Raw genomic sequence first — 26,405 nt, 5'->3', positions numbered from 1 at the left:
CCAAGGACCCAGACCGGAAGCAAACAGGTACCGCCGGAGCACCCAGGGCGACCCCCAGGTCACCCAGTAGGAGGAAAGGGGGGCGAGGGGGGCGAGATCCCGCAGCCCCCCCAAGGGACACCCCCACAACACCGCCCCCACAGCCCCCCAAGACGGAGCCAAAGGAGCCACCAGGGCCGAGGGGGCCCGGCACCAGGAGCAGACGGGCAGGACCAGGACCAGAGCCCGCCAACCGGCGCGCCGGAGCGGGGGGAGGGCGGAGGCGGCAGGGCCAATCCCCCCCCGCCCCCCCCCCCCCAGACGGCCCGACCACTCTCCCGAGCCACGCCCCCCACCCACGCCCTGCGACTGATGGACAAACTTCCTTTAACAGGCAGAAACCTCCAGCAGGACCAGACTCATGTCAGACACACATCTGACTCGACCGAGTTGGGGTTGGGGTTGAAAAGAGAGAAAGAGAAGAGCAGGATAGTAGCAGTAGTAGAGGTCGTTGTTGCAGCTGGAGTCTGGAAAGTCCACAGCAGTAGGACGACTACTGCAGTGGCTCAGAGGAACCTATGAGACAAGGGAGCTCAGGGACTCCAGAAAGGTCTATTAACAGGTGTTATGTGTCACCTGTAATGCACATTTAAGTAATCCATGTGCCCAGAATTTAGAGTTAGAGTTTTGACACTGACACACTTTGAAACATAAATGACACAGTGTCAACAGGCAGAAGGGGAATGTGAAAGACTCATTTCCTTTGGAGTGATTTGATATAACGTGTTTGACCCATAGACTGTATATAAAATAGACGTCATCTCGCTCGGCTCGAAGTGAGGCTGCCACAAAAACTGCTCCCCCTGATGGCTGGCTGCAGTATAGGTCAAAAACTCTGTTTCCTCCATTCATTTGAATGGGGCTGCAGTCAAACTTTAAAAAATAAATACACGTGGTAGGAATGTTTCTCTCATCCGTATGCTGTGGTGATATGTAGTTATTATTTGACTGTTTTGTGTTCAAGGCCTTTTTTTTCTGAAAGTTTCTTTTTGGTTAGTTATAAGAGGTTAAAAAACTGGGTTTTACATCCGGGTTTACTTTGATTGACAGCTGCCGTAGAGAGAAACTCCGTAGGACCTCGGGACGGTACGCTGTAGGGCGATGCTTGTTACCGTGGAAACACACAAATTCCCATCTGCGCTGACTCTGGCTGCAGAAAACTTACAAGATGTCAGCGTTCTGGAACGGAATATTATGGCTTCAAACCCGTACATTGGGAAGAGGCGGAGCGACGCTGTCCATTATATGTATACAGTCTATGGTTTGATCAGGTCGTCCATGCTGTCACTTTTGCAGTTGAGAATTAATCACTGCTGTTACAAAGTTTTGACCAATCAGAATCAAGTATTGAACACAGCCAGGAAATAACACAATGTGAAATATAGAATAAAACATGAATCAAGTAGCTACACTACAGAAGCTATTTTACGAGGGTTTGTGTTTTTTTTTTTGGAGATGTTTATTAAGATCAAGTATGTTATACATACACATTGATGTCCTGACCTCTGCTGCTTTATTTTGATATTTAAAGCCTTGTTTCAACAGAGTATTAAGCTGCTGTGTTGTAGTAAACTATAGACAGTAAATGAGGATTTCCGGAGCACTAAGGAACGCTTCAGTAGTTTTCAGGACTGTCTCAGGAGTTAGACTGGAGCCTGGAGAGTGACATTAAGTAAAGGCTTGAGTTTCCTCACAGCTTCAGCAGCTCTAGAGCTTATCCACATCAAACATCTCCAGTTGATGACATGTGCGTATGAGCTGCTATTTAATAATGCAGTTTAATGACAGAGTGCAGCGAGTGCAGCGCAGAGCTGTGAGCAGACGGACTGTTGCTCCGCTGCAGAGAGAGAGAGGGAAAGAGAGAGGGAGAGAGAGGGGAATATCTGCTGAGCTGTAGATGTGTTCTTTCCTCAAAACTCTATAATGACATCTGTCATCACCTGTGTCCTCACTCCTTAAATTAACCTGTTCACCACTTCCTCAGCTCCCTCCTTCTTTCTCTCGCTGAGCTACAGACTGTCTAGAACCACGCTCATTTTTTCCATCTTCTCAAGCTGCTCTTTGCCTCACAGCTTTCCTCAGAGGAAATACTTGTCTCACCAAATCCACAGGTTATGACGAGGCAAATCCTCAAACCGACACATTAACTCCTTCCCTTTTTCCCCTCTGTGCTGCCCTGTAAAGGAAATGTGCCAGCAGACTGTGACATGAAGCTGATAAATGCATCAGGACAACACCTCCCTGCACTGTGGGTAACAAATACAGAACTGACAGGTGAGGAGCGAGATGTTGGAAAGCTCCCGGACAAACAGTGCTGCTGTTAGTATGTAGGTCAATGTGGAGACACTTTTTTTAACCACATGCATGACTCTTTGAAACCAGAGAAACACAGAGGCGCACGCTGTGACAATAAAAGCACTGTGACTCTTTGAAGAGGGAGTGGGTCATGATTTTTCTGAGCTTTGGTTGTTGTCACACCCTGCTGTGCAAACAGTGAGTAGAACCATGTTCTGTACTAGCAGGACTCAAGGGTGCAAGACATCCTCACAATTCTAGCTGCAAGTCAACAACCTATCTGGAACCACTCAGCACTAACACCTGACCGATAAAGAATCACTCCAGGTCTTCTCTCCAATAAGAGCTACACATACAGGTAACTGCTTCATTAAACCAGCAGTAACACGTGTATGACTTGGCATGATGCAACCTGATTACAGATTTCCTCACTGTTTACACTGCAAAAAAGGGTAGCTTAAATATACAGCAAAAAAACTGAATTCAAGGTGAAGATTTCTTAAAACTAGTGAAATGATTTGTCCATGCAGCGAGTGAATTTTACTTGATAAGAAATCTTAAAATGTGATAGTTAAATCTAAATAAGAATAAAAATAAAAAAGGGTTAAAATAAGTAGAATATGATGATTTTTAGCTCAAACTACTTGAAAACAAACTTCCTACAGCACAGTTAGAAGTGAAATATACTGAATATAAGCAAAGACAATCTCATTGATTTATTTTGTATACTTCATTTGAGCAAATTAAGGCCTGGGGAAGAAAAACACCAATTTAAATAAAAAATGACTCACTATTAGAAAACTGTGATTACTCTGTTTCTTGATATAAACTGGCTCATCTTAAAATAAACCCTAATCCATCTTTAAACTGAAACTAAAATCTTTAAACCAGGTCTTATTCTTAGAATATACCTCTGAAATGTTTCTACAGAAACCACAACAGCAAGCTGGATTACTGGACACACTTAATACATGTCAGGATTAACAACATATAACATCAAGAACACTTTAATAGTGGCTCAGGGTTGATGCATACTTCAAGACATTCAAAAGAGTCTTTAGAGCCAAACCAAAACAAGTATATCACCATACAGCAGAACTCTGAGCAGTCAATAAGATACAAGCTGAACTGTGCCTTGAAGAGATGCCTCATGTGTTATTCTTAAATCAACTTGAAGTTGTTACTCAATCTTGAGACAAGTTTTATTTTGATGAGACTTTAGGTGAGACAACCAATGTAGCTTATTTTAACAGTCATTCACTCAGCTCAGCCTCTGAAAAGCGCCTAGTGCTTCCAGCACACAAGGCCTCAAAATCAAAATCAAAATCACTAGCTGGACTCTTCTCTTCTGTTGTCCCCAGTGGCAGATCATGTCTTCCAGCTACAGTTGACTCACACTGTCCGGTGGAATGAATTGGCCAACTCAATTCAATCTGCAGAGTCCCTCTCTACTTTCAAAAGACAGCTAAAGACCCAGCTCTTTAGGAAGCACTATGCACTTAGCTAGACTGTTCTCCACTGTTGTCCCCAGTGGCAGATCATGTCTTCCAGCTACAGTTGACTCACACTGTCCTGATCTACTCTGGGAATCTGTGTTCAGCTCTTGAGGGTCCCAGCACTTGGTACTTTGGTCATTATTGTGGTGATGTTAATTGTTGATGATGATAATGGAAGGTCTTAAATTGGTTGGTTGCTTCATTGTAGATGTTCCTTATTTCGGGAAAAAAAAAAAAAAAAAAAATCCTTACTTATTTTTGTGCATTGCCTTTACACTGCTTGGCAGTACCTGCACCCAAATTGACTTGAAGCACTTTGTTAGTCTTACTGATCTTGTTTCCTCTTGTCTAGATCTTTGCTTGTGTTGTTCTTGTTCTCGTATGTACGTCGCTTTGGATAAAAGCCTCTGCTAAATGACATTGTAACATTGTAACACTCAATTTAAGATTCACAGACTAACTGAGACAAAAAGACATGTTCATAATCAATTTAAGATTCAACCATACATGCAAAGATTAAAGTAAAGAACTCTAAAAACAATTAATCAATAAATCAATCAATCAATCAATCAATCAATCAATCAATCAATCAATCAATCAATCAATCAACCTTTATTTGTATAGCGCCAAATCACAACAAGGTAATTCATCCAACATGTCTCAGTCTAAGAAAATCTTGGCAAGTGACAAATTATTTGCAGTGTAAAGGGAAGTTTGAATTCACGCTGACCATTTCAGCATCTTATATCTCCTCTGGGTGCTGTGAGTGATTCTAGTAAGATATCCCTGTCACCGTGTCACTGTCGTGTTCCTTCTCCCCCAGTTAACATCACCAGCAGTGGTTTCACAGCAGGGGGGAGTTAGAAGTGACAGACATTTAGGTGTAGGAGAGAGAGTCAGACCAGGTACCAAGCGTTCATCACTGTGATACTCCCGTGTGCATGTGTGTTTGGAGTGTGTGAATGGGTTGTTTTCCTGGATGCCACAATCAGACAGTCAAAGCTCTGTAAATCCACTTAGTGGCAGCAACATCCCCCACAGCTATCCTCCAGCTCTGCCAGGAAACGTGCCACGATGAACCCATTCTCTGAAGTGACGCTGTCACCCTGCTCCCCTGGGTCTCCCCTCTCTGTCACTGTCAGCACATCCCTGTTTCCGGCTTACCCGTCAGACGTGCAGCGACCAGCTCATTACAAAGGGCGTCACACTGGGGCCCTCAGAGCACATGTCTGGAGTTGGGTGCCAGTCTGTGAAGGTGTAACTTCAGGAGTTGTTACAGAGAGAGCTTATTGTCCCCTGCAGAATTTTCATTTCTTTATACGACCAAAGTGGATCTGGCTTGATCGGCTTTAGTGGGATCAGGCTGAGTCTCCTCCAGTTTGTAGAAAATAACTTTGTTGTTGTTAAATTCTTCACACATGTGGGTGGGAGTCAGTTAATGGGTCAGGAAAACAAGCATGTTAACCAGCGCTAAGTCAGTCTAAGACGCTCTATACATTAAGATCCAATATATAGTACAGTACACTGCAAGAACTCTGAGCTCTGAGTGTCTGAGCATGATGGACATGTTACAGCTTCTTCTAGCATAGCATTTCAAACATTTAAGGGTCTTAATGACCGGTATCTGTTACACCGGCATTAGTTCAGCAGTGACACAGGCTGTTGTGGCAGGAATGTAATCATTGGGGAGTAAGTGCACACAGTCTAAGTGCGCTCACTATAAGTTCTTGTTTTTGTCCCTGACAGGCTCAGATTTGTGTTTTAAGTGTAGCTATAAATAGCCACTACATCACTCTGCTTGAAGCCAGAATCAGAGACAAAAACATACATTTTACCTTGAGAAAAACAGTTCTTCATCTGGATTTATATATTCATTGCAGTTCTTCACATCAAAGTGTTTTTTTATTAGCTGAAAGTGACCTTCAATATCTGTAAACCTCCCCTGCATTCAAACCCTAAAGGGTCATTTATAGTATGTCACCTGATTTATTGAAAAAGATGGACTCGAGATCAACACCACTAACTCATCCCTCGATGAAGTTTTCAAAGTGGCCGTGCTGTTCCCCCTCACTGTCTTTACAGGTGGGGGTTGTGGGTGAAGGAATCTGAAGAGGTCTCAGAGATCTTCCCAGGCCTCCTCCATGTGTCAGTGCTGCCATCTGGACCATGAACTGTAACCATCAGCTTACAGCTGTTGCACCACTTACCTGAGGGTCGGACAGCAATGCAGCCGGTGGGATCAAACAGGGACAGGGTTATAATTAGTAACCAGCTCCCACTATCGCCCCCCGGCCAGGCCGCTGGGCTAAGGGAGGGACATGTTCTAGCTCCACCACTGGATTCCAAAACAATACTGAAATGCTTGCAGACATTTACTCCTCCTTTGTTGGCAGCAGTGTTGGGTTGGACTGTCGTTTGACACCAGTGCTCTGGCTAACCTAAGCTGTGAATGGGCGACATTCTTTAATCAGGTGCATTAGGTGTAGTGGAGATGGAGAATCATAGGGTGTGTAGGATGCACAGCTTTCCTCCGTGAGACTTTCTGGAATGATGAATCATCCGAATCAGATACAATGCAAAAGGTGCATTTCGACCAAGAGTTCCAGGGTCTTTTAGCACCCAGAACTACTTTCCCCTGAACTAAAAGGTTCCTGTGCCGCCATTGTTGTCTGAGTTTCAATCGCAGGCTGAAGTCCCGGGTAGATTGTGTAAATCAGGCCAGTGACGTATGGAGAAATAAAAAGTGAATGCACTACACCACCAGACCAGTAGAGTGCAGTAAAACAAAGACAAATGCCATTCATCACAGATGACACCATAGAAGCAGACGGACAGGCAGGTATCATTATGAGCAACACAACAGTTAGCCTGTTGGCATGAAGAGACTCAGCTGGTGCTGTTTTAGATGGTGCTATATTTCATCACAGATGGATTCACTGCCCCCCAAAAGCCCCGGGACCTTTGATAAGTACTACCCCCCTTGCAGAGGCTTTTTAGGGGTGAGATTATCTACCCCTGAACTAAATTTAGACCCTGGGTCCACCGGTTGAAACACACATATTTCCAGGGTAAAGTCCCTTTGGTCGAAAAACGCCTAAAGTTACCAAATCCATTAACAGGTAACAGGAATCCCAAAAGTTTATGTTTTATGCAGATGATCAACTCTTTTAATTTGAGTGAGAATTTAGCACAATACTGTTATTCAATAATCTGTTATATATATGGTACATCCAAACTCTATTCTAAAAGGCTTTTAAAGGATGAAAGTTTGTCTTATTTTGTTTACAGCACCGAAACATAATAATACATTTAGACTTTTTACAATTTATTTTCATGAAATCACAGTAGTGTCTGTTTATTTTGGTATCTTGTTAGATACAGTGAAACTGAGACTCAGTAGAGACATTTGGACAGATGCTCCACAGCTGAAACAGACCGCAGACTACCAGAAATCCTGTTCTGAATTTAGCTAAACTGGGCTCTGGTAAGCCTCGAGTAGGGGACAGCTTGAATATAGTCATGATTGTGTATCTGAAAGTTCACAGGTTGGGTTTTTCCAACAGGAAGGAACACAAGTGATAGCACAGTCTGACTCCCACTTTGTGAATCTTCTCTGCTTTTGTTCTGAAAGTTTGAGACTTGCGACTAGTTGGACCTCCGTGTGTGATCACTCTTAGGTTTAGGGTTTGCTAACTGTCAGTCTGTCAGTAATTGAACAATGATATCTTGCTCTGCCTCTGTACTTTAGGTTTTCTGGAAGTGGAGAGGATAACCCTTGAATAGATTCCATGCCTATATCTTTCTTTGTCTACGTCGTCCGTCACCCTCCAGAGGAAGTGCCCTTCCTCCCTCCCTCCTTTAAACACCGTGATAAGAGCTCTTAACGCAGCAGAGTGAAATCGTACTTCAAAGGGAGATTTGCTTTCAGAATGGAGAGATTGTTTAGGGCAGGGACTTGGGTAAAGATTATAGGCTTGCACAATTCACTTTCTTTTGTTGAGTGAGTGTGTGCATCTTTGTGAGTGTGTGTGTGAGTGTGTAGAAACACTTGTCTCACAGCTTTCCTACACCCACGTCCCAGTTCCTGCTCTCCCTCCAGCTACCTTGGGCGGCACTCACTAAATGCTAGCTCCATGGACCACCAGTGCTCCACAAGTATGTTACTGCCCACAGCACAGCTATAATTACCTACAGCAATAAAAAAACAGAAAATTTTGACCAATATTGGGTAGTTTTCCCTTCACTTTGATGGAAGCTTTTAATTTAGGCTCCCGCCTTGATGTCATGCCGTGGATCCGCCCATGCTCAGTTCGTCTGCAGGCGGGCAGGCAGTCGTGAACTGCAGCTGTCTGCTCTTTCCCTCTTCTTCACATACAGAGTGAGTGCCGGGGACACAGCTTGTCAGGACTGCCTCCTCCAGATCACACCTTGTCAACCTGTCTTAGTAGCTGTGCAGAATAGAGCTGCTGCCTCCTAAGGTTGTCATCATACCTGGGTGTTGTTTGTGGTTGCATTCTGGTTTAATAATCTGCTGCTCAACAACATGCACCATAGCCTCCTTTAAAACCCCTCACTCTTCTTCCTCACAGTTTTCTTGAGCAGACGCCAGGCAACATCTCAGGTGTGCTCACGTTCAGTTTGACCTCCAAGCAAAGTGATTTAGACAATCTGGATTAGAGGGCGGCCAATTTATCGGAGCTTTGGCTTCATTAGTCACTGATGGCTGTGCAGCCGGTCATCCAGGGACATATATCTCTGTTCTGTGTCAGCTTTTTCCTGCTTCAGAATAAAGTAACAACATTATTAGTAGTCAACCTTTAATCAAGACGCTGTGTGATATGTTGATTTAAACAGATTTTGATGATTTTAAATGGTTAAAGCCTTTTTTTAAATTGTGCAATTAAACAACATATCAAATGTTTAAACTGTAAAATGGATTATGAAAAAATGATTAAATATAGACTTTAAAGGATTTGCAAGCCATTACATTCTGTTTGGGGTCCTTAAAGCAAGTAACACTGAAACAGAGAAAAGTCCTTTGAACAGGCAGAAACCTGAGCAGAACCAGACTCTGCAGTGGTTGTAGGAGTTTTAAGTAGTGGGAGCTGATTGTACTTCCTCTAGACTTTAATCAATCAATCAATCAATCTTTATTTGTATAGCGCCAAATCATAACAAACGTTATCTCAAGACGTTTTTCCAAACAGAGCAGGTCTAGACTATACTCTGTCAAATTATGAACAGAGACTCAACATCAAGACAGGATACGATCCAGTCCCCTCTTACTGACAGGACTCAGTCTGACCCCACCTTAATCCACCATGAGCAGAGCACCTCTCAGTATTTAGCTAGTTACAGTGGCAAGGACAAACTTCCTTTAACAGGTAGAAACCTCGAGCAGAACCAGACTCATGTCATGTTAGACAGCCATCTGGCTCGATCAAGTTGGGGTTGGGGTTGGAAAGAGGGATAGAGGAGAATGAGAGAGAGCGATGATAGTGATGAGACAAGTAGTAGTAGTAGTAGTAGTAGTAGTAGTAGTAGTAGTAGTAGTAGTAGTAGTAGTAGTAGTAGTAGCTGTTGCCACTGTTTTATGAACTGGTGCTCTCAATAGGTTTTAAACCTGCCCTCCCTCTCTGCATCTGGTTGACTCTCAGCGTTGGTTAATATTGAGCTGGAGAAATACGCAGCATCAGGATTACTAAGCACTAAGTGTCTGTGCAGCTTCGTCGAGACGGAAGTGAAGCAAGTGTGGGGTTCCTCTTTCGCTCTGTGTCGGATCATTGTGGTCATGAGTCGTCTCTCGTGGTTTTCCTGTACGTTTGCTCTTCTAGAGCTGATAAAAAACCAACATGTGAACATCATACACACTCAGCATGCACGGCTCTGTGCTGTGAGTGCTGCTCAGCAAACTGTCACACTACAGATTAGACCTTTTTATCAGAGTAACCTTTTCTGTGGAAGGATGTATGTTCTCTATACGGTGGAACTGACGTGGTGTTGTATAGACGTTACCATAGGGAGGCCTTTCGCTTCCAGTAAGCACCTTGCTTCCTCTCTATCACACCTTCAGTATGTGTGCTGACGTCTTGTCCGTCTGCTGAGGATGTTCCATGCCTCTCCCCCGGTGAATCATAGGAAAGGCGGTCTCACTGGGTTTGGTTCATCGGGTTTGACTTTGTTGTGAGGGTCATTATCTCTAAAGTCCAAACTGAGAGGAAGTCAAAACTCAGATTTAAGCCTGAATGGTAGAGAAATATAAATTGGAGACTCCTCCTGTCATAACTGTTTCAGAGTTGGCCTCTGTGGTACAGTTTCTATTTTTTCCACAGGATCTTTTTTTTCCATGTGGCTCTCACTGTGCTGTAATAGAGCTGTAATAGTGCATATCTCCCATCTCTCCCTGGGAGCCTGAGCTGAGGAAGACATCTGGATGGAGGGACCGGCTGGAGGCAACAAAGGGCCTTTTCTGCTCCCTTACACCCAGTCCTGTCCAATCCTCAGTGGACACACACCAACCACAGGGCCTGTTCACATTCCTCCCTTATTAAAGCTTTCACCAGGCTGCTGTGATAAGAGCTTGGAGTCAGAATGCTGTTCACTGAGATGATCGATGGCTTATTGAGAGGTCGTACACATAAGTATATCATATCAGTCCTCTAGAGGGTTCATTGGCATCAGTCAAATTCCTGTAAAAATGAAGAGGTGTCACATGTGTCACATTTTTGATGTCATTGCTCAATGAACCACTGTTCTGTGTGGTTCATAATGTGGTACCCCTGCACATACAACTAGATCATATTGTGAACAATCCTGTCCAAGCTGAACTGAAAGTAAAACGATGTAAGTGAGAGCAAACCTTCAATTATTACCCTACACTCTCACTAATCACCTGGCTGTGTGAAATACTTGATTCTGATTGGTCGAAACTAGGTAACAACAGTTATTAACGCTGAATAGCAAAGGCGATGCAAGTACCATCCTTATCACACAAGTCATATCAAATCAATTCGATATAAGGAGTCACGGCTCATCCAGTGAGAGCACTAATGTTTTTATTGGTTGTAAATGACTGACACGCATCAGCAGAGTTAGGAGAACGGCTGACCCCAAAAGACCACAGGATGCGTGTGCTCTGCATAGCGGCTGTGACGCGGCTTTGCTCTGTCGGAGGGCTTGCGCCCTGCTACACAGGACGCATGTTGAGAGCATAGCACCAGCTCAGAGCAGGCAGGATCAGCTGGGTCCAGCATAGAGAGAACTACATACAAACAACAGGTTACAGAGCCTTTCTGTGGTTGAATCATTTGGATAGTAGTCTGTTACTTTGTGCTTTAATCATCACTGAGTATGATGCAGAACTGTTACCTTCTGACACAGTGATCATCTTAAAGTCCTGTTACCTTCTGACACAGTGATCATCTTAAAGTCCTGTTACCTTCTGACACAGTGATCATCTTAAAGTCCTGTTACCTTCTGACACAGTGATCATCTTAAAGTCCTGTTACCTTCAGACACAGTGATCATCTTAAAGTCCTGTTACCTTCTGACACAGTGATCATCTTAAAGTCCTGTTACCTTCTGACACAGTGATCATCTTAAAGTCCTGTTACCTTCTGACACAGTGATCATCTTAAAGTCCTGTTACCTTCTGACACAGTGATCATCTTAAAGTCCTGTTACCTTCTGACACAGTGATCATCTTAAAGTCCTGTTACCTTCAGACACAGTGATCATCTTAAAGTCCTGTTACCTTCTGACACAGTGATCATCTTAAAGTCCTGTTACCTTCTGACACAGTGATCATCTTAAAGTCCTGTTGTAGTCGACATGGATCACATATATGTGGCTGTTTGTAGCTTACCTACATGATCGATGAGTATTTCTGATCTATACGATCTTTAAACGGTCGGGAGTCTGTATATGGTGTTTATTTTGAAATTGGCAGATGTTGCATGTGATCCTCGTGCCTGACTTCCTGTCCAGGTTGTTGTTCAGTTGCTGGGAGCGGGCTCCTTCGAAAATAATACTCAAAGTGTATCTCTGGCGTATTCTTACCTTTATGGACTTTAGACTTACAATTTTAGTTCAAAGGACTTTGAAATTAGCCACCTCAGAGCATCCCTACTTTAAAACTCTACTCTAGTTACTAAACATTTTAAAGTGGAGCTGAAATAACAACCTGCTGTGTAGCTGAGTCCAAGCTGTTCAGTTGAAAATGTGAATTCCAACTTAGTAGAATAAAGTGTTGTCGCAACACTGAACTTTAGAAACTCAACATGATAGTAGTAAAAGTCATAAGCACCTAAAGTGGGGACTTCCTGTTTTGAATCAGCAGCCTGCACACAGTGCTGGTAGACACAGAGTCTCTGAACACATCAACTCGCCTGAAACTGTGAGCACTGACTAAAGGCATGATGCGGAGGAGTTTCCAAAAATAGAGTTCAGGTCATTTTGGCGTCACGTCAGTCATTGCGAGGTAGAGACATGCAGAGCTCAGCAGAGAGAGAGACATACATACATTTCAGCTCAACAGGACCTACCTGATCTTATACAGACATCTATTGAAGGAGCTGATGTGAATCTACCGCCACTCTTATGCAGACTTCAGTCAGACTTAACCCCCCTCCAGGTACAGAAGCCAGAGTCACATCTGATCAAGCAAACCTGGCAGGTGATTTTCTTAAACTCTGTAAGCGATGAAACGTTTCCGTGATGCTGACTCTGCTGATTTGTATTTTCCCCTTGTCTGTGTGTTGCCCTTCACACTCCCTCTCTAGTGTGTAGCAGTTACAGGTTGTAACACAGTTGCAGAGAAGCTAAAGATTGAGCACACATTTATCAAGCTGCTTGATTTCAGAGGTTTGCTGTCATGGAAACAGAGGGGAGTAGGATCTGAAGGAGGGGATCAGGTTTCTCGGTCAGCTTCCTTCTCTGGATTTCTTTGTAATCTAGGGACTCTGCCAGTGTGCTGACTCATCCAGACTAGAAGTGACCTAACTGGAACATGACTGTGCAGAGGAGAAACTTAACAGCCCAGTATTTCACAAACTGACATCAGCTAATAAATGTTTTCCTTTTGGTGCTTGTGCTGCTTCCCCATCATTTTTCCTCTGCCTCAGATAAATCAGGATGGAAAATGGATCAGCAGAAGGCTGTGGTGAAGGATTACAGTGTAGTAATGTTAGATGAAGTGTTTCTGATCCAAAGAAGTCAGAAAATCGTGTGTGCTGTGTTTTCAAAAACTTGTTGCTGCTTGTATTTTGTCCCTGTGGGTGTTTCTGCAGAGGAGCAACACAGACCACGGCTGAGTTCTTAAGAAACATCCATCATCATGCTTGATTTAATGTGGGAACATGTGTTTCCCTGTAACTTCAGTTTTACTCTATCTGTTGATCTGCTCCACTGATATCCGGAGCTGTGCTGGACTTTTGTAGGTCAAAGCAAATTTGGCCTCTCAGTGTTTCAGTTCAGCCCCACGCCAAACTGCTAATTCAGCCCACATGCCTCATATTATACCTGCAAGACCACTGCTTTCTGTAACATGCAGGGGGTTCAGATATTGAAGCTGGCTCAGCATTGGAGAACATCATAAAGACACTCTTTTTTAAAGGTGACATATCATGCAAAATCGACTTTTTAATGGTTCACTACCTGAAATATGTTTCCCTGGCATGTCTACAAACCCCCAAGAATGAAAAGAATCCATTCTGCCCCTGTTCTGATTTCTCCACCTTTCTGTAAATGTGTGTGAAACCAGCCGTTTCAGTTTTCAGTGTTTTTCATACGTCACAACAATATCCGGTCTGTAACTAAAGTCAGAGCTCAGAGCTTGATCAGCCCATAGACTGTATAAAATACAACTCAACCCCTCCTCCGTTTTTCATTCCCTGCACACATGTGTGCTAACAAGGAGCTTAGGAGGGAGGCATGCTAGTTGTAGGCTGTCTTAATAAACACAAAGGTCGGTTTTACTCCCCACGTCTGCAGATTTGAAGATCTAGTGGATGATTTTTATTTATCATGGATAAGTGCTAGCGCTAGTTAGCATAGCCACATAGCTACATGTTCGTAGCTGTGTACCAAGACACACGTCTACATACTGATAAATAAAACAACAAGAAACACTAAATCTGTGACCAATCCTTCAGAAAGGTCCTGCTGCAGGCGCCTCTCCTTCAGGTTCAGATTCTGGATCAGATTCAGAGGGTTGAAGTAACGCGGGTCTGTGAGCAGCCGTGTATATTCAGCCAACATGTAAACATTAGATCAACGTGCTGGAGAGCCGAGGGCACATCCACTTCCTGAGGGGGCGTGGTCAGAGAGAAAACAGACCGTTCTGAGCAGGGCTGAAGAAGAGGGATTTTCAGGCAGACCAGAATCTGATTTCAAAGTGTTTTTTTGAGCATAAACTTTAAAGACATGTTTTGGGGACCTCTTAGACCAATATATATTGATGAAAAAAGCGTGATATGTCACCTTTAAGGGGTGAGAAGACAAACATGTAGACATTCAGCTGAAAAACGTAGACTGGGGTTGTCCTTCGTGTCACGGTGAGTGGTTTTACTACGTGATTCGGCATTACGTGACCAAGAAGGAGCGACAGCAGTGATGAGTAGGGATGTCAACAATTAATCGACTATGGATTCATTGATTGTTAAGAACTTAATGGAACACATTTTTTTGTTTCGATTTTATATCACTTGTAACAAACATGTGGTCTCATATTTGGTTCAGCTACCAGGGAGGTGTTTTACGTTTTGTACGCCTCAATACGATCCATGGCTATTCAATACTGTCAGTTATATACATTATGTCGTGAAGGAAAATCTGATTCAGGGGGAAAAACGTATTGGCATTGTTTATGACATGGAAAATGTTCTCATTTTTTTCTTCTAATGATGAGATTATCGATCGTTAACATTTCCAAAGATCAATCACGGAAAATACTTGAAATTTGCATCCCTAGTGATGAGTGTCATAAACAAGCGACAACCTCCGGCTGGGAGAATTGAAGCCAATGAGGAAGTGTCCTCGAGTGTCCACTAGAGGCTGGCTCTGGAAGTACCGGAAATCACATACACACCAATTCAAAAAGCAGATCTTTACAGCAGAAATAAACATGTTTACAGCCTGGTTCAAAAAACAAGTGTAGTCTGGATAGCTCATTTCTCGATCGGCACACACTGTGCGGGGGGTGAATTTTTTCACAACACTGCAGTTTCGAAGATATTAAGATTACAAGTTTCCCATTATGAGAAGCACAGCTGACTTGATTGACAGGCGAGAACACTGTAGCTACTTCAAGTGACAGGCTCTGCTCTTTACAGTGCCCCAGTGATGCTTCTGCAGGACCACTTTGTCCCACCATCACACCTCTGGGACATATACATGGAAGGGCGAGATGTTTCAGGGGTTTAAAAGTCATACCTGGAGCTGCCAATGTGAGCCATGCTGGTGTTCATACTGTTGTGTTAGAACTGGGACATTAACAAAGAAAAGTGTCATAAAAAAAAGTGGATGTAATGCTTTTCACCCACTGACTGTTATAAAACAACATTTGTTATTTGACCAGTTTAGCTTAATTTCCCAGCAGAGGGCTCAGGATTAAGTGACCTCCCCTGACCCCCCTTTTGGCGGCACTGAGTCTGTTCTCCTCTCATATCCTGCCTGCTGTCTTTTCTAATATCCTGACCATGGTCTGTTTAAGCTGCATCTTGTTTTTGTTTGTTGCCTCATCAAAAGAGTTCAGGCTAAGCCTACTTTTGCTGATTCAGCATTATTTCTATGAAACCTCTCTTTATATCTCACCCTTGAATAAACTCTTCCTCCCATGGCTCTGTGGTTGAACTGAGCAGGCCGCTACACTTGCTGGAGTGATGCATCTCTGTTTTTCACTGGCGTTCATCTCAGATGGATCTGAGCTTGCCTCCCTCTTGGTCAGTGTTGGACTTTCTGCACTCTGCAGTCTCTGCAGTCTCACATAGACCACAGGTTAGAAAGCTAATATTGATGAAGTCATCTGGTGCTGTGACCCCCCTCCCATCACAAACATCAATAGCAGACCCACTGTGGAGCTGTCATAGGTGTGAGAAGCTTTTCCCCAAGTTGAGAAATTAGTTTGGACAGAGCACCCTTGTTTACAAAAGAGCCAATTAGCACAGCATAATGCCGTCTCCAATTAGATTGGCATGGCTGGCTCGGAGGCGGACTCTGCCTTTGTCCTACAGATTAAATCCAGCCGCAGAGCCTCAGGCCGCCCTTCCACTGCCTGCTTCTACTCCCCATGCGGTACCATCCAGACACAAGTCTGATGCACCAAAGGCTGACTGCAGAGTGAAGTTTTCAGCTGCCTCTTTGAGTTATTTACCTGTTGGATAAAGGCGGTTTGTTCCATAATCTGAGTCCTAAATGATAACGACTGAATCCTCTTTCTGCTGTTATTGGATGTCTCCAACAAGCAAGCAGCAGGTGATCCAATTGTTCTTGGAAGGGAATAGTAAACAAGAGAGTTAACAAAACAGGGAAGTGTTGGATGAGTTGGTCTTTGCAGACGTGGAGGAGGACTCAGAAATCAATTCTAAATGTCAAAGGGACTCAGTGCAGAGATGTCAAAGTAGACTACCTGCTCTCTCCTCTTCTGGTTGAAAATGAATAAAAAGGACACACTGATAAAGTCTTCTTGAAACAAAGTGGTCATACTTGGCTTCTTTATGAGGTGGAAAAGTGACATCATCACCACCTTGTACCAGCTCTGATGTGATCTGGAAGGTTCAGACTTGTATAGCTACAACCTTCAAAGGATTGTTGTGTCCTCATCAATAATGCAATCTGATAATGATGTAAAGTTTGATTGTTGAATGTTCAGGGTACCAGTACTGAGACATCCTTCAACTCTCATTGGTAACATTCATTTCATAAAAGAGACAGAGCTGGACACGAACCTTTCACACGCAAAGCCCACACTACAACTTTTTCCTTCAATGTAAGTCACCCTGTGGTGTAGTTTGTCACCTCCTCAGGAAATTACCCTGTAAGCCAGGACCAGGACCAGGACCAGTTTCTGTTTGGGATATTTGGTTTAGAGAAGTGTTTACGTCAAGCTTTTAGGTCCAATGCATCTGAAAGGGTCTCAGTCACACCTAAATAATCCTGGTGACGTCTTGGGAATTTGCTCAGATCTTTGAACTAGTCTGTGACATATGAGTTTTCAGTTGAGTGTGTCTAAGTATGTGTTAAATAGTAAACTGGCTTGGTCTGTAGTGTTTGTGTTCTCGTGTGGTTGATAAAGACTTTCATTACATTTCCTTAAACAGCGTTTCATTAGTGAGTCTCGAGGGTTGCCAGGCAGGGAGGCTCAGTGTTAGGGAATGTAGGTCTTATTGGGTATGGTTGTGTGTTTGTTTAGGGCCTTGTATGCAGGAATCATTCCACTGAAATAATCACAGCACATACTCTGCTCATGGTCACAGTGCTGTGACACCTCTCTTTACTTTAGATTAGTCCTTATCTTAAGTAAAGAGAGACCTTTGCTGAAAAGGGAGTTATCAACCGCTGTTAATGACTGTGTTGGTATTAATGTGACATGAGCACATACAGAGAGAGGGGAGGGGCGGTGGAGAGCTGGTCCAAGCCTGAGCCAAACCTAACTATAAGCTTTACTAAAAAGTTTGAAGCCTACTCTTAAAAGTAGAGAGGGTGTCTGCCTCCCAGATCCTGACTGGTAGATGATTCCAAAGGAGAGGAGGGGCCTGCTAACTGAAGGTTCTACCTCCCATACTACTTTTAGAGACCTTAGGGACGATGAGCAGGCCTGCATGCTGGGTGCGTAGTGTTCTAGAGGGCAACTCTAACCTCTTTTCGACCAACGCGAGGCTGGTATAGGGTTGGTGCGTACCAGCACAGCACCCGTTTGTTTTTCAAAAAAATGGTTCTCAATTGAGCGCCGGCTCCGAACCGGCCCTGAAACTGCCTCAGTCGAAAAGGGGTATATGAGCTCTTTAAGATAACCTCAGGCTCTGCAGGTCAGAAGAAGGATTTTAAATTCTATTCTAGATTATATGGGCAGCCAGTGTAGAGAAGCTAACACGGGAGAGGCGTTTTCTTTCTTCCTAGTTCTAGTCGGTACTTTGGGACCAGCTGAAGAATCTTTGGAGACTTATGAAAGCAGACTCAAAATGATGATAATTCAACCTGAAGGTAATGGGTATTTTTTCTTCAGGATGTTTTGAGGAAGGACGTGCCTGACTGTTGCATAGCCTGGGTAAATTAGTTCAGAATGGAGGCTGAGATTCAGAGTGGCCATCCCACCAGTCAACAGCTTCCTAAGTTTTAAAGGAAGCAGTGACCTGGGACATGCTTCTGTCTTAACTTTGTTGGAGAGCCGTTACAGGTTGGGGGAGAGATGTGAGGTCAATGACTGTGAAGAAATTGCTCTAATGAGTCATAAGTTTCAAAGGTGAGCACAAAAGTGCAGGCCGTGGAATGGGGAAGGGTGCTAATGATGGTGAAGCTGCAGGAGAGAGACACAAACATCCTGGCCAATTAGCTGTCAGCTGATGACCACTGGTATTACTCTGCTGGATACAGTCTGAGCTCTCCTCCAGCATCACTTTCAACTGAACAACCCTGAAAAAAACTCTGACCTTTGACCTGCTGATAAAACAAACACAGACCAAGCCACACGGCCCTGTCAAGAAGCTTTTCTTTAATCTTCAAATTAACAATGACCCGTACATGACCGACTTCTCACTCTGTTGGAACCCACCATCAACTCACCCGAAGGACCAATGTCAGTCAGAAACAGCTGATACTGATCATTAAAAATGATGGGACCAGTGGTGATACTAATTCATGTGTTAAATCTACGCCACAGCATATGCCCAAAGTCTGCATAGCCATGTACCTACCTACACCAAACCTGTAGCATAAGTATGTAGCCTGATGTGCACCTCCTCAAAAATGTAGCTAAGCATTGAAACAATTCAGAACACAAGCCCCAGGATTGGTCTGCTTGGCACTGGCCGCCTAAAATGATACAGCAGCATCTATTCTATCCCCTCCAACCTCACCTCTCTTTCTCCTTTGGAATAACTGCAGTATGATCAACTACAACTCAACATCCATCAGCATCTCTGTAAGGTTATCAGACACTTAAAGGAACAACTTAAGCCTGTCGGTTTCAAAAACAAGAACTCTCCTTGGGTGTATTTTGATCAGGCACAAGGACTGCATTGCAGTCATTAGCTTCATGCACATAAAATGACTTCAGTACAAGCTTAAGATTCCAAGGCAGCAGTCTCAATCAGCCTGTGAGAGGAGAGTAAATGGATTATACATGACCTGCTAAGTGAGGCTAAGGCTCTGTAGATACAGTCAAACTCCTTCCCTGTCTGAATTGAGCAGTGAGGTACATTCATGTTGAAGTCCTCTGTGACTCAAAGAGAAACAGGTTTTGCGTTAAAGGTTTCCTCTCAAACAGGATCAGTTGAAACTGCTGGAAGTGTTCTACACCTAAGATGCTACATATGCAGGGGCCAGATTTCAGGTGAAGACTGACTCCTCACCTCTGAAGGCACGGCGCGCTCGGGACTCCCATTAATGACACAGTTACAGTGTGTTTTGATTGGCTGGCTGCCCTCTCTGGTGCTCAGGAATGCATTAGAGAGGGCTTGTTATATTTCCTTGGAAAAGCAGACCTGCTCCGGCAGTCACCGTGTTCGTATTTAACTTCATGTATCGATGTCCAAGGCTTTAAGTCCTGTCCTGTCTCATTCCCTGTATGGCCTTTTCTGAGGGCCCTGAAGTCCTGCTTCTCAGAGCAGTACCCTGAAATGAGTCTCTGCAGCGTTCTGATGCCCCCTGCATTCAGGGGAAACACAAAACCTGCCTTCTAGTTCCACCATTCAGATCCAGCACTCAGCTCCAAAGCAGCCGTCTCAATGTTTACACGTTAAACCTCTTGTGATTTGTGAAACTGCAGGTTTGTAAAGCTCTGAGAGGCCTGCAAACACTCAGCTCTGGACTCTGCACTGGGTGCTGCTGCACACACCTTAAGGCCCTTTATTTAGAGTCTGAATCAACAAAATACACTGCAGAGTTTGTCTCTTGTGACATATTTAGGAATGTTCATGTTTCATAAGGTGGTGTTGTTGTTAGAGGGATCATAATGTGTGATAAACAAATAATAAGTCATGATAATTTGACACTTTTTAAACAGAAATTTCCATATGAGGGAAAAAACTTCAGGGTAAGGGACAAGTTTGGATTTTGGAAATGTTTTGGCGCTTGGTGGAAGAAGTGTTCTCCTAAATATATGACGTCAGTTCTAAGGATGTTTGACTGATACACTGGAAAACTAGAATTATGAACCATCAGATGATAACCAAAAGGTTCAGAGATTGATCTGATTGAAGATGTGTTTGATGCATGCACACACTGCTGGTACTTTCTCAAGGGCTCATCCAGAGAAAAACGTGTGTGAAAACTTAACAGGCTGTTTCTTGCTCAGCCCTGCAGACTAGTGACTGATAAAACGACTGATGATGTATGTGATTATGAGGGTATAATAACAAACATTCGTTACGTGGCTTCAGTGGAACTGACACCTGTCCATCTCTTGTGTCCACAGATGCAGCAGCTCTTCTATGAAAACTATGAACCAAACAAGAAAGGCTACATACGAGATCTCCACAACAGCAAGATCCACAGAGCCATCACTCTCCACCCGAACAAGAACCCTCCCTATCAGTACCGCCTGCACAGCTACATGCTCAGCCGCAAGATCGCTGACCTGCGCCACCGAACCATCCAGCTGCACCGAGAGATCGTTCAGATGGGGCGCTACGGAGCGGCCGAACCCAGCCGGGAGGACCTCCAACTCGGCATGCCTCCCTCCTTTATGCGCTTCCACCCACGGCAGAGAGAGGAGGTGCTGGAGTGGGAGTTTCTGACAGGGAAGTACCTGTTCTCGTCATCTGACGGTCAGCCACCCCGCAGAGGGATGGATTCCTCCCAGCGGCAGGCCCTGGATGACATCATCATGCAAGTGATGGAGATGATCAACGCCAATGCCAAGACCCGAGGCCGGGTTATTGATTTCAAAGAAATCCAGTACGGCTACCGGAGAGTCAACCCCTTATACGGAGCAGAGTATGTTCTGGATCTGCTGCTGCTGTACAAGAAGCACAAAGGAAAGACCATGACAGTTCCTGTGAGGAGGCACGCCTACCTGCAGCAGACCTTCAGCCAGATTCAGTTCAGAGAGGAGGAGGAGATGGATGCCAGAGCTCTCGCTAGCCACATCAACAAGGAGTCCGACTCCCTCTCGTTTCTGTCTAACTCCCTCAAGATGCTGGTGCCCTTCAAGCTGGCCACCTCCGGCCAGGACCAGAGGGAACCCAAAGAGAAGAAAGTCAACATCCTGGTACCTCTCTCAGGACGCTATGACATCTTTGTGCGCTTCATGGCCAACTTTGAACGAGTGTGTCTGGTCCCCAACCAGAACGTCAAGCTGCTGATCCTGCTCTTCAGCACGGACAACAACACGGAGCGAGTCAAGCAAGTGGAGCTGATGAGGGAGTACCACATGAAGTATCCACGGGCCGAGATGGAGATCAAGACTGTGGATGGCTCCTTCTCAAGGGCTCTGGCTTTGGAAGTGGGTTCCTTGCACTTCACTAATGATTCATTGCTCTTCTACTGTGACGTAGATCTACTCTTCACCAGCGAATTCCTAAAGCGATGTCGGACCAACACCGCCCAGGGGGAGCAGACCTATTTCCCCATCATCTTCAGCCAGTATGATCCCAAAGTGGTGTACGCCGGGAAGGTACCTAGCAACAACCACTACGTCTTCACCTCCAAGACCGGCCTGTGGAGGAACTATGGCTTTGGGATCGTCTGTGTCTTCAAGGGAGACTTGGTCCGAGCGGGAGGCTTTGACACCTCCATACAGGGGTGGGGATTGGAAGACGTGGACCTCTTTAATAAATTTGTCCAATCAGGGATTAAGTTGTTCAGAAGCACAGACACGGGGATAGTGCACGTCCATCACCCTGTCATTTGTGACCCCAACCTTGAGGCAAAGCAATATAAGATGTGCCTGGGCTCCAAAGCCTCGTCGCACGGCTCCACCCAGCAGCTGGCCGAGCTCTGGCTGGAGAAGAACGACCACGGCTTCAGGAGACTGGCCAGCAATAACGGCTCAGAAAGGACAGCGTGAGCACGCCGGGCTGTCACGAACTGAACCTGAGCCCGGTCGGTGCTCACTTCTTCCTCTTAGTGGTGTTTTCACTACCTAATTTATTTTTTACTGAAATGAAAGACTTGACATGGATATATTTTGAAAATATGTCTCGTTTTTTATAAGATATACAGATATGCCATGACGAACAATTCATGGACACAATCTGGGCTCTCGTATGTGAGTGCTTACAAACTGATATAAGGAATACTGACCAGTATTCTTGTGTTAGCCTGATTACACAGAGCCTGAGGCTCATGCAGGCTGTTACATGTCATCCGTCAGGACAGCGGGGAGGGAGGCACGCCTTGTTTAAAAGGAGAATTTCAGTATTTTTAAATCTGGGCACTATTTTTACATAAGTATTGATCTAATTGACTAAAAGGTACAAAATGTTGTGGAAAAAAATGCTTTGTAGTTCTGCAACATAATTCTTGCAGGCAAATGGGCCCACCTAAAAAGTTCCTGCTGTTGTCCCTGGCAGGCTTAGATCACTGGTGTAAGTTCATCTAACATTAATAAAAACCTACAGAGAGATTTCTGATTAAAGGAAGATCTTAAAGCTGCTGGACTCTGTGGACACAATCAGCATTTTTACCTTCAGAACAGGGGAGTTGCTGGTCTACCCCCAAGTTTAAAGGGGAATACCACAGAGCCCATTTGCCCTGGAAGATAACCTTACACCCTGCACAGCCTGTCTCTGAAGCAATCTGCAGATACTCCAAGCTTCTTTTTTTACCTGTTAGTCATTTAGACCCTTAAACTAGAAATAGAGCCTGTGATAAAAATGATAGAAATTCTCTGTAATCTGTACCTCAGTGAAGTACACCATCATGGTCCTCAACTATTCCATTCGTCTGGTTTGCCGAAAAAACAGAGGTGCCACCTCTCTGAGCAGCAGCGCTCCAAACGTGATACAAACCTTGATTGTGACTGTTTACAAAAGACTGAAAACTGCAATCACACCCGATCATTACGAAGAGCAATCCATGTCCTTGATTCACCGAGGTTTTCTTATCCTTTCGCTTTTATAGTTCTGGTCTCACGACACAACACTGTTACTGTCTCTCCTGAAGTTTTACAATGTTTGTTCTTTATTATTAATTTCTGTGAACCCAACTGCTGGATTTTATATTCTGAAATCATCTTTTGCTGTCTAATTTATTGAATTTGCAGGCTCCATTTTTCTACTCTGTCTGTTGAAATATGTATATGGGAAAGATTGTATAACCAGATGTGGGGTAGTTTTTTTTTAATGTTTCTTTTCTTCTTAAACTCGTTATCACCAAAGAGTTCGCACAGTCGGCTTTAGGTATCATGTTGCCTGTGCGTGTCTGCGTGCGTGAATGTGAATGTGTGTGTGTGTGTGTGTGTGTGTGTGTGTGTGTGTGTGTTGGCCGGCGTTCAGCAGGCACAGACATGAAACTGGCTGTGTAATGGAGACCAACACAAAAGCTCTGTGAACGGCGGGCGTCTCTACCGAGTGAAGCAGGAACCCGTCTTTCCTCTGGTGGGTTGGGATGGGAGAGGCGCTCTGCTTGGCCGGCTCATCAGCGTCTCTCTTCGTTAATGACTTTGGTTTTGAAAATAAAAAGCGTTGTGGCTGGTCCCGGTCTCTGCTGAGCTGTGATGATCCGTGTTACGGACACTGTCCTCCCCTGCTCATGTTGTCCGTGGGCAGGTACTGTACGTTTTCACGCCCCACTGGGTCACTGCTTCTCTCCCAGCTTTACAACATGAATGACTGAAGTTTGAGACTGATGGAGCAGGATGAATGACTGCGCTGTCATCATAGTGTTTGTTTTTGTTTCCTTTGACCTTTTTTTTGTTCTTTAAACTCTGTCCACCTGGACACGGTTTTCTATTTAAAAGAAATAAAGTGGGGGGAGAATAAACGTGTGTCTGCTTTTGTGATCTTTTTATCAGTCCGTCCTGATCTCACTCCTCACCTGCCATCCTGTCACAACAGGAACAACAGGTCAAAGTCAGGAGACACCTCAGGGCCTTTCTCATTCATTCTTCTTTTCAATCATCTTCCTACGCTTTTTCTTCTCTCTTTAACTTCTTCTTGTTTCGTCATCGTCCTCTCCTTAATCTGTTGAATCTTTCTTTGCTCATGTTGCTTTTCCTGCTTTTGCATTTCTCCTTTTGGAATTTCCCCTGCTTCGTCTTTAACTGCCTTGTGTTCTTTTTCGTTTTTTTCTTTCCTCTTTTTCAGCTCAACCCTAGTCTCCCTTGAACCTGAGAACTAAACCCTCCCAGGCCCAACTGACATCAGGCGAGTGTGAATGTGTGAGGCCATGAGGACTCAGGTGGTTTCAAACATGGGAACACTACTCTCACTTACATATTGCGTTTTTAAAAAAGCATCATAATGTCATCAAAAAGAGACAGCCACACCCCCAGTTTGTATCTGTAATGTGTTGTTACAGGTAGGGCTGGGGCAATTGTTAGAGTAAGATGTGGATTCATAAAATTGGAGATTGTTTTTGGCATGTTGTCTCACAAAACGTTTGCCCAACGACATCTAGCCTAGTGAGAGGCTTGTGGTGCTCCAACACGAACTTGGCGGGATGCAGAGCTGCTGCCCTGAAGGCAAACCTCAAAGTACAAACCTTAAAAACAGAGAGGAGCATGAAATGCAACAAACCTATGAAATCATTTGATTTGATGTCTTTATTTTGAGCATGTAAAAATACAATAGAACAAACACAGGTGAAAGAAGAAATAAAAAAAGAGCAAAATCGATCTGTTCCATCAGGAACCAAAGAAACATTTACAAAAAGGAGTAGGAAGAAGTTACAACTTATCTAATCCTCCTCTTTTATTCACTGTTTTCTGGCATTGCATGAATACATTCTCATAGAACAAACCTTTGTCACTTATTACACTTCTTCTTGAACTGGATTATGTTTTGGTGCTGCTGTAGCTCCAGGTTGAGTCTGTTCCACAGTTTTACTCCACAGATTGAAATACAAAAACTTCTCCTTGTGGTCTGAATACTCTTACTCTTTAAATGTACCTCTTAAGTTATAACCCCCAACATTCTTTTGATATGTCCGAGCAGCAGTTCATTCCTTTCCTTATACACTTTGTGCAGTTTTAAAATCCACAAGGTCAAATAACTTCAAGGTTTTGGAGTTGACGAACAATTAATGTGTGTGTTCATGGAAATCAACATTATGTATTATTCTGATGGCCGTCATTTAACGGGCATCACTCAGCCAGACCATCTGTAAAAACATAAACCTGAAAAAGACTCTGGAGAAGACCTTCACTTTTAAATGACCATCCAGTTCTACGAATGCCTTATGAGTTACTGAGGTTGTCACAACTTCACATGCAAGGACGTACAGCTTTGATTGAAATCAATTAGATTTACTCATACTAAGCTACGTGTTACAACATGTTAACATTTGAGTGAAGTTGCCATTCTTAACTGTATGCAGAGGTGAAACTGTCTCAATTACAAAGCCCAAGGCTTGTTCTGACAGTGCATTATGAATCATTGTTAAATGAATCATTGTTAAATGATCCGTTAATCCTTTGAGCCAGTGACATAAAGCACTTTAATGATTATTATTTACACCCTAGATATTACTGTACATGCAGCCGCTGTACAGTGAATGTAGGACTGCATGTGCACATCCAGAAGTCCAGCATCGTATTTAGTATTGTGTGTTATGGCAGACATCACATGCAGTCTAAAGCAGCCTTAATGAATAAGAGTTCACAGTTTTAAAGACTTTGAAAACTTAGACTAACTGTGGCTTCTGTAGTGAGTTGGTCATGACGTGAGAAACAAAGAGCATGTATGTAACTTCAGGGTCAATACTATATGTAAACGTACTCATTGATGTAATGCAGGGCATCAGTTTGGCCTGGTGGTTAAGTCACGTGCCCTGTGTACAGAGGCAATAGTCTACGTGTAGGCGGCCTGGGCTCAATTCCACTCTGCCACCTCTTTCCCGCATGTCACTCCCCACACTCTCTCCCGGCTTCCTGCTCCATCCACTGTCCGGATTTTAAATTACTTTATTCAAATTGGATGGAATGAAGACCCTGTGAATCTTGTTTGAATTGATTCAGGCAAACATTGGTGATACCCAGCTCTAATCACAGGATTTGCATTTTGAGGAAGCCAAAAAAATCAGAAAAGCCTGGGGCGCTGGTGGCCTAACGGATCTAAGTGCCCCACATACAGAGGCCACAGTCCTTGTTGCAGGGGTCACCTGCTCAATTCCCGACTGGCTGTTCATCTCCTGCATGCACTCTCTACTCCCCACATTTCCTGTCTCTCTTCAGCTGTCCTGTCAAATAAAGGCAAAAAA

The 26,405-nt window shown here is 44.0% G+C and overlaps 1 protein-coding gene across 1 annotated transcript in view; it reads left to right on the top strand.

Annotated features, from left to right (window-relative positions):
• The window catches only part of chsy1 (chondroitin sulfate synthase 1), a 65,087-nt gene extending 41,118 nt beyond the window's left edge, over nucleotides 1–23,969 (top strand). Inside the window, exon 3 of the mRNA XM_034680349.1 lies at nucleotides 20,461–23,969. Coding sequence (XP_034536240.1) covers nucleotides 20,461–22,053 — 1,593 coding nt within the window. The 3' untranslated portion in view covers nucleotides 22,054–23,969. The remainder of the gene's footprint in view (nucleotides 1–20,460) is intronic.
• The last annotated feature ends 2,436 nt before the right edge of the window (nucleotides 23,970–26,405 follow it).

The sequence above is a fragment of the Notolabrus celidotus genome, chromosome 3, assembly GCF_009762535.1.
Source record: "Notolabrus celidotus isolate fNotCel1 chromosome 3, fNotCel1.pri, whole genome shotgun sequence".
NCBI lineage: Eukaryota > Metazoa > Chordata > Actinopteri > Labriformes > Labridae > Notolabrus > Notolabrus celidotus.
The sequence above is the reverse complement of the archived record's forward strand: the minus strand, read 5'-3'. Positions and strand labels throughout refer to the sequence as shown.